General features: G+C 32.0%; 1 protein-coding gene across 16 annotated transcripts in view; it reads left to right on the top strand.

Annotated features, from left to right (window-relative positions):
- Nucleotides 1–3,077: 3,077 nt before the first annotated feature.
- The window catches only part of LOC139487749 (myosin heavy chain, striated muscle-like), a 32,867-nt gene continuing 18,166 nt past the window's right edge, over nucleotides 3,078–17,778 (top strand). For 2 of the 16 annotated variants that reach the window (XM_071272793.1, XM_071272798.1), the window contains exons 1-15: nucleotides 3,078–3,132; nucleotides 6,683–7,006; nucleotides 7,599–7,742; nucleotides 9,256–9,412; nucleotides 9,860–9,887; nucleotides 10,842–10,968; nucleotides 12,220–12,312; nucleotides 13,861–13,924; nucleotides 14,242–14,340; nucleotides 14,922–15,025; nucleotides 15,610–15,748; nucleotides 16,180–16,298; nucleotides 16,713–16,862; nucleotides 17,152–17,322; nucleotides 17,595–17,774. In XM_071272793.1, the coding sequence (XP_071128894.1) occupies nucleotides 6,809–7,006; nucleotides 7,599–7,742; nucleotides 9,256–9,412; nucleotides 9,860–9,887; nucleotides 10,842–10,968; nucleotides 12,220–12,312; nucleotides 13,861–13,924; nucleotides 14,242–14,340; nucleotides 14,922–15,025; nucleotides 15,610–15,748; nucleotides 16,180–16,298; nucleotides 16,713–16,862; nucleotides 17,152–17,322; nucleotides 17,595–17,774 (1,773 nt within the window). In that variant the 5' untranslated portion in view covers nucleotides 3,078–3,132; nucleotides 6,683–6,808. Of the gene's footprint in view, nucleotides 3,133–6,462; nucleotides 6,543–6,682; nucleotides 7,007–7,598; nucleotides 7,743–9,255; nucleotides 9,413–9,859; nucleotides 9,888–10,481; nucleotides 10,597–10,841; nucleotides 10,969–12,219; nucleotides 12,313–12,864; nucleotides 12,958–13,860; nucleotides 13,925–14,241; nucleotides 14,341–14,921; nucleotides 15,026–15,609; nucleotides 15,749–16,179; nucleotides 16,299–16,712; nucleotides 16,863–17,151; nucleotides 17,323–17,594; nucleotides 17,775–17,778 lie in introns of those variants that run through there. The other 14 variants (XM_071272795.1, XM_071272801.1, XM_071272794.1 and 11 more) reach the window with 9 other exon arrangements.

The raw sequence follows: 17,778 nt of genomic DNA, 5'->3' as shown, positions 1-17,778 counted from the left end.
ATTTAAATTCACAAATACCATCAGCATGTAATTTGAAAATAAGCTTATACATAGAACTACTAAGTTTGTTTTCATTTTTAGCCATTCTACTCCAAAACGATAACATTCTTAATTTTACTTTAATTTCTAGTGGAAACCTTCCTAATTCGCCATATACCATAACATTTGGAGTACTTGATCTCACATTTAAGATTCTCTTGCAAAATTGTAGATGAACTTTTTCAATTACATCAATGTTTTCAAATCCCCATATTTCTGATCCATACAATAAAATAGGTTCGACAAGATAATCAAACAATTTAAGTTGTAGGTCAATAGGTAAATGTAAATTTCTAATCTTTGTATAAACAGCAAAAAGTGCTTTTTGCGACTGTTCTACAAGCTTTTTCTTTGCACAAACAAATGACCCATTATAATTAAGCAAAAGACCAAGATATGTATAGCTATCTACAATTTCAAGAGATGTACCATCAAGTTTAAAATCAAAATCCATTTTCGATTTTCTTTTGCTAAAAACCATCACTTTAGTTTTACCAATATTCACACTAAGTTTCCACATTTTACAATAGTTTTCAAAAACCTTGAGAGCATTTAGCATTTCATCATAATTATCAGCAAAAATAACAGTGTCATCTGCATACAACAAAACAAAAATTTCTAAAAATACATGTAATTCATTATAACATTTTTCTTTAATTAATTCTAGAGGTAAAACATGAAGTTCTCTAAAGTAATCTTCTAAGTCATTTAAGAATATGGAAAACAAAAAAGGGGAAAGATTTTCACCCTGACGAACTCCAATCATACAAGGGAAGAAATCTGATTTCGTATTGGTGTACTGAACACATGATTTGATATTAGTATACATATTATATATAACTTGGAAACATTTTCCTTTTATCTGGCTTTTTTGTAATTTAAACCAAAGTCCAGTTCTCCAAATGGTATCAAAAGCCTTTCTAAAATCTATGAATGTACAAAACAATTTTTTACCAAAGGACAAATACAATGAAACAAGTACATGTATGACAAATATATTGTCTGTAGTTGAATGCCCTTTCCAAAAACCGGCTTGATTTTTAGAGATCAATTCCAGTTCATTAGAAAAGAAATTCAGTCTTTCGTTTATAATCGAAGTGAAAAGTTTACCCAGACAACTAATGAGTGTTATTGCTCGAAAGTTGTCAGGATCTTGTGGATTTCCTTTATTCTTAAACACCGGCTTAATTATACCCAGGAGCCAACTATCTGGGATAATACCTGTGTCTAGCACAATGTTAAAAAGTTTACAATACATTGAGATAAACTCAGGTGGGGTGTTTTTAAGATATTCGTTTAGAATACTGTCAATCCCAGGTGCTTTACTATTTTTCAATTTTTTAATAGCTTCAGCAACTTCTGTCTGGGTTATAATCCCATTTAATATTTCATCATATATAGGATTTTCTTGAATGACAGCATCTATATCGATAGTAATATCCCCAGGTTTCATATCGTCTTGCATTTCATCCTCCGAATTATCAGAGTTAAGATTTTTGAAATATTCTGAAAAAGTTTCGATAGATATATCCGGACTATCTTTTTTAGAGTTACTAAATTTATTCGTCGGTCAAATTTGTTTTTCGTCAATTGTTTTGTTCTGTATTAGTCCGTTAGTCTTCTCAATTTCCGTTTCATATTTTGCATGTCGGGGCCTTATTTTTGAAGATCGCACGGTTGCCTATACTTGCCAACATCCACCTTATTTCAACTTTGTTTGATAGGTGCCTCATTTGCAATTATACTTATTCTCCCTATTCTTATTCAGATTTTTACTTTATTCATTGTTAAATTAATATTAAAAAATGACCTGCACCTAACCCGCCTAGAAACTATAGGCCAATCTGCATAACCTGTGTCCTGAATAAATTAATAGAATGAAATTCAAAACAGTGTGGCTCTGGCCATTGATTGGCACATTAAATTCATCCATTGACTGGGACAATTTAGGTGAACGTTTGTATGTAACGACCACTTCTAACTATGTACTTTTTAAAGACACTTAAACTATGGGGCCACCAAAGGTTCTCAACACCTTAATAAAGTAATTCGAAAAATTAATCAGAAATAACACGATGTTTTGTTTTATATCAATTATATAAATCAAAACATAAAGGTTATTCCTGATTAATTTTCGAATTATTTTATAATTAAAGGCGTTAAGAAACCTTTGGTGACCTGACAGTTTAAATGTCTATCGTAGGTACGTCGTGAACAGTGGTCGTTACAGACAAACGTTCACGTAAATTGTCCCAGTCAATGGATGAATTTAATGTGTCAAGCAATGGCCACAGCCACACTGTTTTGAATTTAATTCTAGAACATATTGAATTCGTCAATACCAAGAAACACCTATACAATTTACTAAGTCCACTCCAGCATGATTTTGCGATCAAAAGCCATGTGTTGTGTAACAGAACTATTCAAATTCACTCCTCGTACCACGTATTTTAGATTGTTTCATGAATTATAAACAGCACACAAACTGACGAAAACTTTTTTTCAATATTTCTAGTTTACAGTTAGTGAACTTTAAACTAAAAAAAGCATCGATACTTATGTCTTGGAATGTATATTTGGTATAAACCACAACCGCCAAATAGAAACTATACGTCGGTTGACACGAACCAGACTTTATTTATTCCCTAAGAGCACATTGGCATACTAAATGTATATTTTGGATTTCCCTATTGCCTTTAAATTCTAAGTAATTTTTTTTTGTGGAACTGACGGTATTTGTGTTGTTTGTTTTTAATTGCTTTGTCTTGCATTGTCACTTTGGGACTTTCCGTTTTTGATGTCCTTTCTGTCATTGTATTTTCTCGAGGTTGGAAACATAACTTCTAAGTTGATTTAAAAGCACCAATTATTTGATATGGATACCATAGATCAAAATATCGTCACCCCCAGTAAATTTAGCAACGTTTTGGTGTTCCCTATACAACTGGCGAATATATGCAATGCATAGCTTCATTAAATCCGGTATATTAATATTCTGATATCAGCAAATACTTTGGTATATAAACAGTGTATACATATCTGTACCAACATATTTTGTGATCACTGCTGACGCGCACAGCTTCTAACTTACTGGTAAGTGCCATTTTATCTTCGATGCCAAAAACACATCGAACTGTATTCACTGCAATTTAGTTTATACCTTGATACATTTAAGTGATTCAACAGATTTTATTGCTCGCTTGCCAAAATATGTCTACAAGTAATTGTTATTAATTTTAATATCATTCAATTATAATTGTCGTGTAGCATGTGGAACTGCTACAAGTTGACAAGTTTATTTTATACAATATCGGAAAAAAATTAATACTTCATGATAATGATATGGTTTTAGTTTAGACAAGAACTTAAATGTTTAATGGGAGAAATTTGTGTATAAAGGACATTTTCAAAAAGTGTTTAAGATCGAATGACAATTCTTCGTTAAATTTTAGTCACTTTTAACGACTATAGAAAATGTTAGTCTTACCCTCAGTATGTCGCACACACTGAATGCTGTTCTTAAATCTAAAGCATGCAACTAGCTTAGTCACTATAGTGCCAACAAGGTCCCCATGGAACCCAACACTATATAGACCCCCACAAAAATACAAGATACATCTAAAAATGTATCTGAAAATATATATGATTAAGTTTACGACATTAACTTCGAAAGCAAATAGAAATGGGTCTCGCCGAGCTTTTCTCCTGCTTAGTAGCGAGTGCAAATTTATACATTCAATATGCTCCGGCATTCTTACGTGACTTTGTTATTATCCTGAAAAATAAGTTTGTTAATTGATACTCGTTTTCTATGCCTTTAAAAGAAATCGACATTGCTTTGACGCGGACAGCAAATAGTTTTTTTTCCAACTTTGATGCACAGGAATAAAATAACTTTATAATCCATGAGTGTCTATATTATGTACCATGTAACTAGAGATAGGAATCAACATATGCATTTTACGTGTTACCGTCTATTGAAATAACATTTATTAATTTGACAGTAATCTCATTTCGTGTAATTATAAATACAAAGGATCACAACAGATATTGTAACAAAACAACATTAAATGAAGTATGGACAACTAAAGTAGGCAAAAATGGGTGATAAATTTTTGAGACCCCCTCCCCAATTTCGTTTTACAATTCTTTTCTCCTGTAATTATTGAAAGTAATTCCCGGAAATAAAAAGTGCACGGAAAAGAAAAAATAATTAATCCCATCCTGTCATATCATAACAGAATAAGAGTTTTTGGAGCTTTCGCTTTTCTTAACATGATTTTCTAGGCACTTTATATATAGTTTAAATAAAAGTTTGTCTCTAAAACTTGTGCATTACTCATTAAGCCGGTTTTAAAAACTGTAGCGAGCATCCCATAAAAAAGTTAAAATTAACGTACTAGAAACAATTAATTTTCCTCTGAAATTTATCAACAGGCATTGGAAACAAGAAGTGCCAATTTTCCATGTATTTGTTTTACTTTATAATAACTGCCCCTTATCAAAAAGTTGTTGAAATGGATACTTTGAACATCACAAAGTAAAAAAAATATCAGTTTTTCAAAATAATCACATATACAACTTTCACAAATAAAAAGTTATTCAGCGCTGCATATTGCTGTTGACAATTTTGAAACAATATTGCATATTTTTGGTTTGGTATAAAGAATTTCATTCTTATTTCTTTTTTAAATGCACAATAACAATTTTGTTAAAATTCAAAATCAAGACATTTTGATCGCATACTTATGTATTTAAGATTTGATAAAATGTTAAGAAAAAAAGTGAACCCACAAGGTTGTTATATTGCTGTGAATTTAATAAAAGATTGGAAGCGACCTTTTTAGGAATGGTCCTGATGTCCAATTTATTCAAGGGAAATTGTGCCGTCACAACCACTTTCTTCGTCTTTGAGGTCAAGATGCAATAGTTCAAAATTCATGAAAATAGAAATTTAGCACAGCCGAATATAAACCCGAATGTTATTATTTGAGTACTAGTAACTTTTTTAGTTATTCTGTCATAGAGACAGCTACTTGACGAGAACATGACCATTAAAACAAACTCAAAAAGACGTATAAAAAGAGTACACTGAATCCATGCATGTGCTCTAATCGATATAAGCAATACAATGAGATCCATGTTTACGTATAGCGCGCGAAAACATATAACATTTCTAATAATATTTGTTTTTCCTAATGACAAATCAAAGGGCTCATTATCAGCATATCAATTAATTAATTGGTACAGACAATATACAATAAGATAATAATACAATAAGAATCATGTTTATGTATAGCGCGCGAAGGCATATAACATTTCTATACAAACATTTTTATAAAGCAAAGGGCTCATTACAAGCATATCAATTAACAGATACAGACAATACAACATAGTTATGACCAATTATACATTTCTGTCAATGGCGTTTTGTACTAGATCAATACCACAAGTAGAAAGTTTGGATTCATTTTTGGGATAGTCGTCCAAACCAAAAAAAAAGTGTTTCTAAACGGAAAGGGAAAATATCTGACACAATTAGAATACCAAACCAGATGAAACCAATATATATTTGCTCGTGTGCTTGCCTCACGGCACCGGCAGTAGTCACATTTAAACCGATTAACAATATCGGAATTTACAGTGCGCTGTTAGAACCACTTAATTTGCTGTTATATCTGAATTGTTTTCAGCTGTTGTCTATTGACATCTGTAAACATGTTAATCTTATCAAAACAATCTAGGAAGCAAATAGTCCACTAATCTGCTGTCTCTTTCGAGGTCTCTTTACGATTCATTGCTGGATTAATGAATTGGTTAAAGTTCGAATAAATAAGTTTAAAATGGAATAAAGTAAATGTGATAGTAATAAATACAATTGAATGTTATACATATACATAAAATTCTTAGAGGAAGACTGGTGTTGGTGGTTTTTTTTTTATGATTCCTATTAATCTTTTATATATTACGCAACATTTCAAAATTTGTTAAAAAAAACGCAGATCGTAGGCAATGATTAAAGGCGCATGTGTGTTATTCAGATAACCGTAATATGAGTACAAAATATTATTTATGAAATCTATATATTAATGTACTTCTTATTATATATTTGCATTTTTTGTATATTGTAACAACAAATAAGAACCAGATAAATTCGTAAACGAAAATATCTGTACAAGGACAAAACATGATTTACATCTTTTCTCATCAATCACATATTTATCTATCTTGTATACATAGTTGGATTGAAGAGGAAGTGAGAGGTATATTTGTATCTTCCGGCAACAGACGCCCCTGGCAACAAGACACTTCCTTAAGTAGCATCCCAGCATCTTTCTATGCTTTCATAACACATTGAACGATTGGTTAAAAACACACCCCCTTTAACATTTCCACTTATCAAACGAGTTTTAACAGAATTATAGAAAATCTTATCATCTTTTACACTGCCGTATATAAATAGAGAATCAAGATAATAAAGCTTTACAGAACAGCTTTTGAAAGTAAGTATATGAGTGTGTTTTAATTGCCTGGACTTTTAAAGTATATTGATTAAGATATGATTAATTCAATACCATATTTATATGCAAAATTACTGTTGGAATTTGCATAGTTTAATTTTTGATTTGTGTCGCTTTTTCAGTCAAAGAGCTGATTCTAGTGGGTTAACTTGTGTAGTAGTTGTCCAGAGTTTAGACGATCTCCGAGTTTCGCCAGTTTCGGCACCAACTATATATTTTGGAGTTTTGTACCATACTCATAAGCCAAGATGCCCGGAATTCACCCCGATGATCCAGATTATAAATATCTGTGCGTAGATAGAAAGGATTTAATGCAATTGCAGACAGTGCCTTTTGATGGAAAAAAGAATTGCTGGGTTCCAGATGAGAAGCTTGGATTTGTTGCCGCCGAAATTCAATCCTCAAAAGGAGATGATATTACAGTTAAAACTGTGGAGAAAATGGATGTAAGTTTGTTTGTTTTTGTTTATCATTATTGTACTCTCTCAAAATCGATATTCTTTATTGTCATTGTACTCTTAAGTAGGCCAAATAGTCTGACTTGCGACATAAATAACCTAGTTGCATCTCAAAACCGATATAATTTATAATTTCAAACAATACTCTTTTTGACCTGCTTTCATATAATCTGCCGAATTTAATGTGCGACTGTTGTATTCTGTCTTTTTTGTTGTTTTGTATTTTTTATTATCCGGCCTACTGATTAATAAAGAAGTTATCTGATTGACAGTTGTATTTTAGTCCTAAATATACATGATATATTTGCCACTGGACGTTAAGCAAACAATTATCAATCAATCAATCAATCAATCACAGATACATACAGTTGAACCCGAACTTAAAATCACGATATCTAGCTCCAATCTAGAGCCATATTCTCTATTTATAACATGACATGTTTTCCAAGCAGTATTAATTTAAATCCTATCGTTTGATTGTTCTCAAACTTTATAGGAAGGAAGAAAACAACTACAACATTAGAACAATAATTGTAATCAGCTTTAATATGTTTTTAATTATTCGTCTCTCGAATTTCAGACTAAAACTGTTAAAAAAGACGATATCCAACAGATGAATCCACCCAAGTTTGAAAAGATCGAAGACATGGCAAACTTGACCTATTTGAACGAAGCCTCTGTCCTACACAATTTAAGAGCAAGATACGCTAGTGGTTTAATCTATGTGAGTATCAATTAACTTAGAAATTATTCTCCCTTGGTACACTCCCCTTGTAACATGATACCGACAAATACGGAGAGCTATTGTTGCCGTATTTATCTTGGAGGCAGTACCATGAAGCTATGACGTCAGAGTTATCAGATGATGGCAAACATCTTCCTCATCAAAATGTTTACGTATGATCTCCTCCTATACTAGTGATTGATGTTTATCTGAATATTAAACATAAATGATGATGATGATGATATTAAAAATCTCCAAGGGCAAACAAAACTTTATTTTCTTCGCGCTTTTTAAATTTTATTTGATCATTCATTGATATCTAAAGAGAATAATAAGATTAAAAACAAACTTATGACATGAATAATAACGATTATAAAACAATTCAAGTATAAACAAAATATTTTTTTATAGAATAATCAACAAGATTTTATCAACTGTTTGATTAAGTAGCTATTACTTCTCTTTTACTTATCATTTAACCACTCATTTATTTTATTTAGTTTGATTTGGTTTTTCATCTACTGTAATATCGGTGACCTATAATTGTTTTAACAAATTATCTCGAGCCTAAACTTATGACAAACAGTTTTGATGTCAAGACACCAAGTAATTTTGGTTCACGAACCAAGGTGTTTGTGATGTTTTTTCCTAAATTGAATTTCAGTTCGACCAGAAGTTAGACGAAGCAATAAGCTTTATCTTAACTGTTAAACTATTTATTAAGTTGAGGATTATCACTCTGTTTTACTGCTGGTTAGATTGCAATTTGCAATTTAAAATATTTTTATTATTGATATAGGTTTTATATCCTTTCACATCTCAATAAAGATGCTCTTGCGTCTTTTTTGTCGTTTTCTAAATTTTCTATTTTACTTACAGTTGTTTAAACAAAAATGATTATGCTAATGCAAATGGTTACTAATACTGAAATAAATAGTGTTTTCACAACTTTCAATGAAAGCGAGGCAATATAAATTAAACCAATCTTACAGAAGCCTAGACCAATATACATCCTTCATCTTTATCGTTTGTACATTTGCTTTGATAAATCCGACAATTTAAAAGAATTCATTTTTATCTATAAAGGTATATTCGCCTGTTTTCTTGTCTTTTGTCTTGTTGTTGTCTCTTTGACAAGTTCCCCATTTCCATTCTTAATTTTATATGTGTTATCTAACATTTAAGTACGGCAATATATATTATGTTCACTATTGAGTTTTGATGTAAGGCAATATGCATACCCGTAGCCAGGGGGGGGGGGGGGTGGGGGGGGGGGTTCGGGGGGTTTCGACGAACCCCCCCTTGAAATCAAATAAGCACTGTTTAAGTCATGTTTTGTTCAAATTGTGACTGTTAAAGTCGAGTTCATGAGTCCAACGACCCCCCCTCCCCCCCCCCCCCCCCTGTGAAATTCCTGGATACGGGCCTGATATGTATTATCACTATAATAGAGAACAGATCTGTAGCAAAAAAAAAAAACGACTTTTAACCTGTCAATTTATGCTTATTTCAGACCTACTCTGGACTCTTCTGTGTTGTCATCAATCCATACCGATGGCTATCAATCTACACAGACAGCATCATACAAAAATTCAAAGGCAAGAGGAGGACCGAAATGCCACCTCATCTTTTCTCTGTAGCTGACAACGCTTACCAATTCATGTTGCAAGGTATGTTAGGTTTTTTGTTTTTTATAAGGAGGGGGTGCAGTTTATTTTTTAAAGTTCAATATTTATAATGAACAATTCATAAGCACTTTTGTTTTGATGGATATTACTGTGTTGACATCCAATATCACGCAGAAAGTGTAAAATTTTGTGCAAAACTATACATATATCAAATATTTACACCTAAACTTTAAACTATTGGCAAACTGAATGTTAAACAATTTAGAGATATAGAGATGAAAGATAATATTAAACAAATTTCCATATTGTATTCTGAGATAAAAGCTCTGATTCAAAGACATTAAAGATAAAACATTCCGAAATTGTAATAAGAAATACTTGTAATGTTGATTTCATTTGGAATTATTGCATCCTATTCCTGTTGCTAACAATGTTTTTCGATGTGTTGCATCATTTTCTGTTCTAAAATTGTTTGTTATTTTTTTGCAGATCGAGAAAATCAATCCATGTTGATTACGTAAGTATAACATTGGCACTGTTTCAATATCCTTAAGTTATAATAGAGGGTCTTACAGAATAGGGTACCAAAAGCGAAGAATAAGGGGCAACACATATACAAGATGGAGAAACACAGAAAAAAAGTATAGAGATTTTATGGGGTGCTAAAATACAAGGAATAGAGAATAATGGGCAAAAAATAAGAATAGTGAATATTAGGCAAAAAATAAAGAATGGAGAAAAGTCATCTTAATTTTGTTTTAAAAGAATACAGATATGAAAGTCCCCAATTCAGACTATTTACATAGTAAAAGCATGCAGACATCAGCACAAACAAAAGTGTTTTTCTCACAGTATGATTGTTTTAATTCATACCAGAAGTCCATCCAAAGCAATGGACTTCTGTTCATGCTAATTTAAAATGAATTTAAGTGTTTGATATTACTTTACTTGGAAATAGCCCAAGTCTCTTCTAGGAGCGTGTAACTCAATATTGGCATCAGGTCTAAGTGAAATTCAAATTCAAAATAATATATTTCACTTTACAAAAAGTCTCCCTGAGTTACCCTATAGTTGACTGATGTAATCTTGAGTTTTGTCTTGTTACCTCAAGTGGCGAATCTGGTGCCGGGAAAACAGAGAATACAAAGAAAGTCATTATGTATTTCGCACGAGTTGCTGCAAACTTATATAAAGGAGACAAACATAGTGTGGAACAGAAAAAATTCGTAAGTCAGTGTGCGTCTCAAATGCTATGGTTTTGATTGACCACTTTCAAATGGTTTATACGGAAATGTTTTTGGCACTAAAACAATCCGGTCTAAAACAATACTAGAAGGGGGGTAAACATTAATAGCAGTCTTGACAGTTCTATGGTGGTATTTCGAAATCAGGCAAAAGAGACTCACACATAAAGCCTACCGTTAAACAGTAGTAGTCTTATTATTATTCTTTTGTAAATTGTGTTATTCAGTGGCGAATCCGGAGCTGGTAAGACAGAAAACACGAAAAAAGTAATTATGTATTTTGCCAAAGTTGCTGCTTCACTTGGCAAAAAGGACAAGGAAGATGAGCCTGTACCAGCGGAAGGAAAAAAGAAGGTTGTACAGGATTTCTAACCCCGTGTGTGGAAGCATGATAGTTTTACTCAGCTATAGCTGTAATGAAACTGTTCTCGTGTTCAGTTCTGTAATTGTTATTAAAGACAAAGCTTTATGCTTTCCTTTCCATAACAACAGATGCAGAGCTGAAAATGACACTGTTTTGTTATTCAAGCTGCAGTCCCCTCAAATTATCTTTTTTTTTCTCAAGATTTAATTTCCTCCTACACTACCCACCTGCACGTATTCCCTAATTCCCCCCAATTTCAACGTTCTATATTCAACCACAGACTCCAAGTCATTTGTTCTTATTGATTTCAATCCTAGCATGTTAATCCTATATGGTATTACACCTCTAGATCTGGTGTCGACATATGTCATGCTGTCACACTGAACCTTTTGAGTGTGTGAAGTGGGATTACACCTCTACATCCGGTGTCGACATACGTCATGCTGTCACACTGAACCTTTTGAGTGTGTGAAGTGGGATTACACCTCTACATCCCGGTGTCGACATACGTCATGCTGTCACCCTTAACCGTTTGAGTGTGTGAAGAGTAACATTTTAGCATAAAAAAAGTCTAAATACTTCACAATCTAGGTTTTATTTCTAATATTGTAGCAATAGGAATAAATTTATTAACATACTCATGATACTATAGTCTTTAGTTTTAAAATAATAACCACAGGAGCACAATTCATTATCAACGTAATTTACATAGTTCACCTTTCAAAAATATATCTAATTCTGTAAATAACAGTTCTCAACTGTAACAACTTTTCACTGCTTAAGGGAACTTGCTACATTCTCTGATATCGAATTTAACAACTGCATGTGGTGATTTTTCCAACAGAACTGCACTTTTTTAGAGTCACGATTAATCGAAATCTCTTTATGGAATTTTGCTTACACGAAATGTATACTGAACTGCATGTTAAGATTTATTTTATCTTTAAGTTGAATCAGTTTCTCATACTTTATTAAATTACTTAGAAATTTGCAATAATTTGTTTTGTATTTATTGAGTCAACTTGAATATTCCAGATCATTTTACGTCAACACGAGAACTATTTATTATGTGAATCAAAGCTTGTTAGAAAATTTCTAATGTTCGAATAAATGTATGTATATAAACAGCTGAAGGAAAAGAATCGTTTTACAATCGTATGTTATAGCAATAATTGTATTAATAACATGCGTTTTTCTTTTTCTTTTTTCCCTTTCCCTTTACCCCTAAACCAAACCTACAGAGTTCACTAGAGGATCAGATTATTCAGGCCAATCCTGTACTTGAAGCTTACGGTAACGCTAAGACCACGCGTAACAATAACTCGTCCAGATTCGTAAGTATGGAGCTTCAGTGCTCAACCGTGTGATTCTGACCGTCTTCAAACACTACCATATGCACTTACCCTACTTTCACCTGTGTGATACTTTGTAGTGATATTTTGTAGTATATGTACACTTTAAAAAAAAAAATTCTTGGACAACCTTTCTGATAACATGCAGACTAACACAAGTTCCTACGAGTAGGAAAATGCTAAATTTTCCGAAAAGACTTGATTTATCGTTTTGTGGGAAATTTTACAACTAAAACAGCTTCTGTTACCATGTCTGCATATTTTCATAAAAGCGTATATCAATGATATTACCAATATTTTAAAATTTTATATAAAACTAAAAACAACATACTTTTTTTGTGCAAATAATCTTATACATATATATCAGATTGTCAGAGATTTTTTTAAAGTGTTCATATATAAATAATACAGGAAATTGTTTCAACAGTCCAACGGAGGTTGAATTAATTTCTATTTTCTTTTAGAATGTTTTAGTTTAACCTGATTTTCTACGTTTTAACCTTTCCCTTTTGTTGTTACCTTTGTCATGGTTAGGGTAACCTTGAGGATCAAATCATTCAAGCTAACCCTGTACTGGAAGCCTTTGGCAATGCCAAGACGGTGAGAAATAACAACTCGTCTAGATTTGTAAGTATTATCTTTCGACAGACAGCAAGCATTTCGAATCTAAAATTAAAGGATAATTATATTCGTGAAATTTTAAAACTTTGTATAGTTATTTGAATTATCTAAAATTCCTTACCTGGGGTGTACAGACAGCTAGCTAGCTAAGAAAATGTGAAGCAAATGCGGAGAAAAACTGACAAATAAGAAAAACATTGAGATATTCTGAACCGACTTGGTTGCGAATAGATTGATGGTTTTGGTGTAACTGGACATAAGGGATTCACCGAATGGTCATATTTAAAAGATAATCTTGCATGACGTAGCAACAACCATAAGAAACCAGGTTTTTTGGTTTGTAGTGTGTTCTCCCGTGTGATTGTTTGAAACCCTAGATTTTAACTCATGATCGAATTTTATATAGTATATCTTTCCAAAAACACAAATGTATGTACAGATTTAACACAATATTCTTCATGAATAAAAGACACGAATTATTTACATTTATCAATTTCATGCGGATACCTTCATAATTGACATGGAAAAAAGAATAATAATATCATTAATTAATTTCATTCTACCTCGCAAATAAGAAATTGCTATCCTATCATTCAATGGTTGTGTTGAATCTGATATACAGTAGTATAGATTGTGTTCACCTTACATTTGATCACTTTGCATGCACCATTCCATCTTCTCTACCAATAGAATAATCTTATACATAATGGATATTTCTTATTTATATGATGTTAAATATTATTATTCGATTTTAATACTAAATTGGAGACTCCAATTAATTATTACTCCGAGTAAATGTTTGAAGCAACATTGCAATGTACTGGATCAAAATTATAAGTAAAACAGAGAATTTTTGACCATGAACATTTTCATCTGCAACTGCTACACTGTACTCATTCAATTTTTCAGGGGAAATTTATCCGTATTCACTTTGGACCAACAGGCAAAATCGCTGGTGCTGACATTGAAACATGTAAGTTTTTTTTTGTTTTGTTTACATTTTCATGTTAAATTTGCAACTAATTATTATGACAATTAAGACAGGTCAAATGCATTAGAACACGTTTTAAAAGTGACCAAAATAATATTAATGGATTTTTTTGGGGTTATTTTTGTACTCCTGTTAGTTTCCTCTAAACTATGGGCTTTGCTAATTGTTTAAGACAGTATTGTGACCTATAGTTGTTAAATTTCTGTGTCATTTGGTCTCTTGTGGAGAGTTGTCTCATTTGCAATCATACCAGATCTTCTTTTTTTATATTTAATATTGACTTGATCTCTGTTTTCCAGATTTGTTAGAGAAGTCTCGTGTAACTTTCCAACAAGCTGCCGAGCGAGATTACCATATCTTCTACATGTTGCTGTCAAATGCCTATCCCAAGTATCATGGTAGGTCATTCGAAAACGTTAATAAATTATTTTATAAACTTCGATTTCTCGACTTTTAGAAGAAAACAAGTTTTATTTGTTTCGTTTTTTCGGCAAACAATGTTTAAAGGTCGAGAAACCGGAGTTAAAAGTTTGAACCAGTTTTTACCTTTTTTTCCATTATGGAGTTTTCCTTACCCTTGATCACCTTTATTATTTTACATTGCAAACCAGAGTGAATTCCTTAGTAATCCATAAACACCTATATGGACAATATAGTTTTGTAATTTTTACCTGTTTGATACCCCAAATAACAGATTCAAGGTAAGTATTCCATGAGAGTGAAACCTTGAGAATAGTTGCATGTGATTTACCCCGAAAATCAAATTTACAATATTTACCATATACCATTAACCAGTTTGTATTATACCTTCCTCAAAAGTGTTTTATGATAGTGTCAATAGTGACTTATAGGACCACCACATGGATTACCCTTACCAACCACTTCCATTGCTGAGGGTGTATACTCTTAGTAAATGTTTGTGGCCCTTTACCTTAGTGTGATCTCTAACCATGTCCCTTTTATTAACCAATTCTTTCAGAAATGATGCTGATCACTCCTGACCCCGCACTGTTCTCCTTCATTAACCAAGGAGCTCTTACCGTGGATGGTATTGATGATGTTGAGGAAATGAAAATCGCCGACGTGAGTAAACTGTTCCAATGAGGCCGGAACAACAGAAGTTTTTATTTGATTTGATAAAAAAATAATCAGAAAGTTGCTTTTATTAAAAAGTTGCTTTTATTAGAAAGTTGCTTTTACTAGAAAGTAAAAAAGAACTATACAAAAGACTGAAATGAGGAGCAAAATAGTGTTATTATATATTTTTCTTTTATTTTATTGTACCTTTGAAGTACTGTTATATATATATATATTTGCTTATTATTTTATTGTACAATTTAAATGCTGTTACATACTTGCTCATTTTCATTTTTTTTTGTACAATTTAATTATATACTGTTCTATTTAAAAATTGTCTATTAATTTAAAATTTCTTATTCTTTCGAACACTTCAAGTATACTATATTTTCAATTTTTGTATCGTATTATTAAACTATAATATCAAATATTTGAACAATATCCCATCATTTTTAAGTATTATATGATATATTTGTATACTGTTCTATTGTATTGTTTTAAGAAAGAAACACCGTGGATAAAGAAATGATTGAGTTATAACCGGAATGCTATACCTTTGAGTAATACCATGTATTTCATATAACTTTCAGTCTTCCTTTGACATCTTGGGCTTCTCTTATGAAGAAAAGACCAGTTTATATAAGTGCACTGCATCTGTTATGCACATGGGAGAGATGAAATTCAAACAAAGACCCCGTGAGGAACAAGCTGAAGCCGATGGAACTGCCGGTAAATATAATATGCATGCGTACAATTTATTGTTTGTTTGACACAAACTGTTATCCTATGTGCTATCTCCAATATAGGTCTTTTTTCATATGATATAAAAAAAAAAATTAAATGAAGAGTTTGACGTGTGAAAACCGGTCTATTGTTAAATACTATGCGTTGACTTCTAGGTGTCCTTTGGTTTTGTCATTCTGAACAATCATGGACTATTTTTCACTGAACGTTAGGCCACCAGCAATCTATCAATCTATTGGTTAGGGCTGTCATTGGGTTGCTGTCTCATTGACGTATCCCTCAAGTATCCCTTATACAGATATAAATCTCTATTCTTATATTACCAATCTAAAAATATAGACACCTCTTCAGTACAGTGTTTGTAAGTATATTATTCATGAGTACACTTTTCAATATTGAAATCTTATATTTTTCAGATGCTGAAAAGGCTGCATTCTTGCTTGGTGTCAATTCTAATGATTTGTTGAAATCTCTGCTTAAACCTAAGATTAAAGTTGGTAACGAGGTTGTCACACAAGGCCGTACAAGAGAACAGGTAGGGATTGAGTTTAGTATTTGTGCTTCAACCTTGATTATTCAGGTTTAGTTGGTATAGTAGTTCTCAATATAACAAAATACAATATGTTTTATGATTTTTATCATTTTTAGAAGTACGTAATCATCGATATTCTGTATTCTACACAACTCAAGAAAAGGATTTAACTCTCTTGTTGAGTGTAGTCCGTTTTCCCGCTTTTGTTGAATGCTTAAACAGTCAGTCATGTCTGTTTATCTTTGGAAATACATATTCTACTACGGATTCGAGCGAAATCCTAATTCTAAATTGAAGATTTTTCTCCGATCTTGATTAGTATGAAATGTAAAATTAATTTTATCAATATTTTGTTCTGTAAACTTGTTATCTCCTATTCTTAACTTTTGTATAATAATTACAAAACATTTCTTTCAGGTTCTATATTCCGTCAGTGCTATGGCTAAATCTTTGTATGACCGTATGTTCAAATGGTTGGTAACCAGAGTAAACCAAACCCTTGACACCAAGAATAAGAGAAACTATTTCATTGGTGTACTGGATATTGCTGGTTTTGAAATTTTCAATGTAAGTAAAGCTTATTTTCTTATTCTAAAAACTATTGTTCACTGCTTTTGAAATCATAGCAGGTTATTTATTGTTAAATAATGCAGGACGGAAAAAAGAATTTCCGAAATGAGTCCTGATTTCACACGGATTCGTCTGTGTGTGTACAATAGCTATAAAATATTGACACATTGAGTCAATGTGAGAAAAGGTTAAAGGAATTCATGTGAGCAAATTTTCTTTAATTGTTATAATTATTGATAGTTTTTGAAACCGGAAGTCCAAAGATATTTTTTATTTTGTCTTTTAGTACAACACCTTTGAGCAACTGTGTATCAACTATACTAACGAGAGGTTACAGCAGTTCTTCAACCATCACATGTTCATTCTGGAACAAGAAGAATACAAGAAGGAGGGAATCGTGTGGGAGTTTATCGATTTTGGTATGGACTTGCAAGCCTGTATTGATTTGATTGAAAAGGTAATTGATATTCACTGGTTTTGATTTAAAATTGATCTTTTTGCTTTATCGAAGTCGGTACCACTTTTAAATTGGTTCTATTACAATTCAATACTTTTATCCTGACACAATATTCATGTGTAATCATATGTTTTGTTTTCTGTTATTTGATGTTTTTATATGTTTTGTTTTCTGTTGCCTCAGATCTTTGACGTTTCAATATTTTATAATGTACTTAAGTATGGAATGATAACATCGTTTTGAATAACATCATTGTTTTTTTTTTATTTCAGCCCATGGGTATCCTTTCAATCCTTGAAGAGGAATGCATGTTCCCTAAAGCTGACGACAAGTCGTTTAAAGATAAACTGTTTGCCAACCACTTGGGAAAATCACCTAACTTTGGCAGACCAGGAAATGCATCCAAAGGAAAGGGACAATCTGATTTTGAGCTCCATCACTATGCTGGAATTGTAA

Source organism: Mytilus edulis, chromosome 9 (genome assembly GCF_963676685.1).
Source record: "Mytilus edulis chromosome 9, xbMytEdul2.2, whole genome shotgun sequence".
NCBI lineage: Eukaryota > Metazoa > Mollusca > Bivalvia > Mytilida > Mytilidae > Mytilus > Mytilus edulis.
The sequence above is the reverse complement of the archived record's forward strand: the minus strand, read 5'-3'. Positions and strand labels throughout refer to the sequence as shown.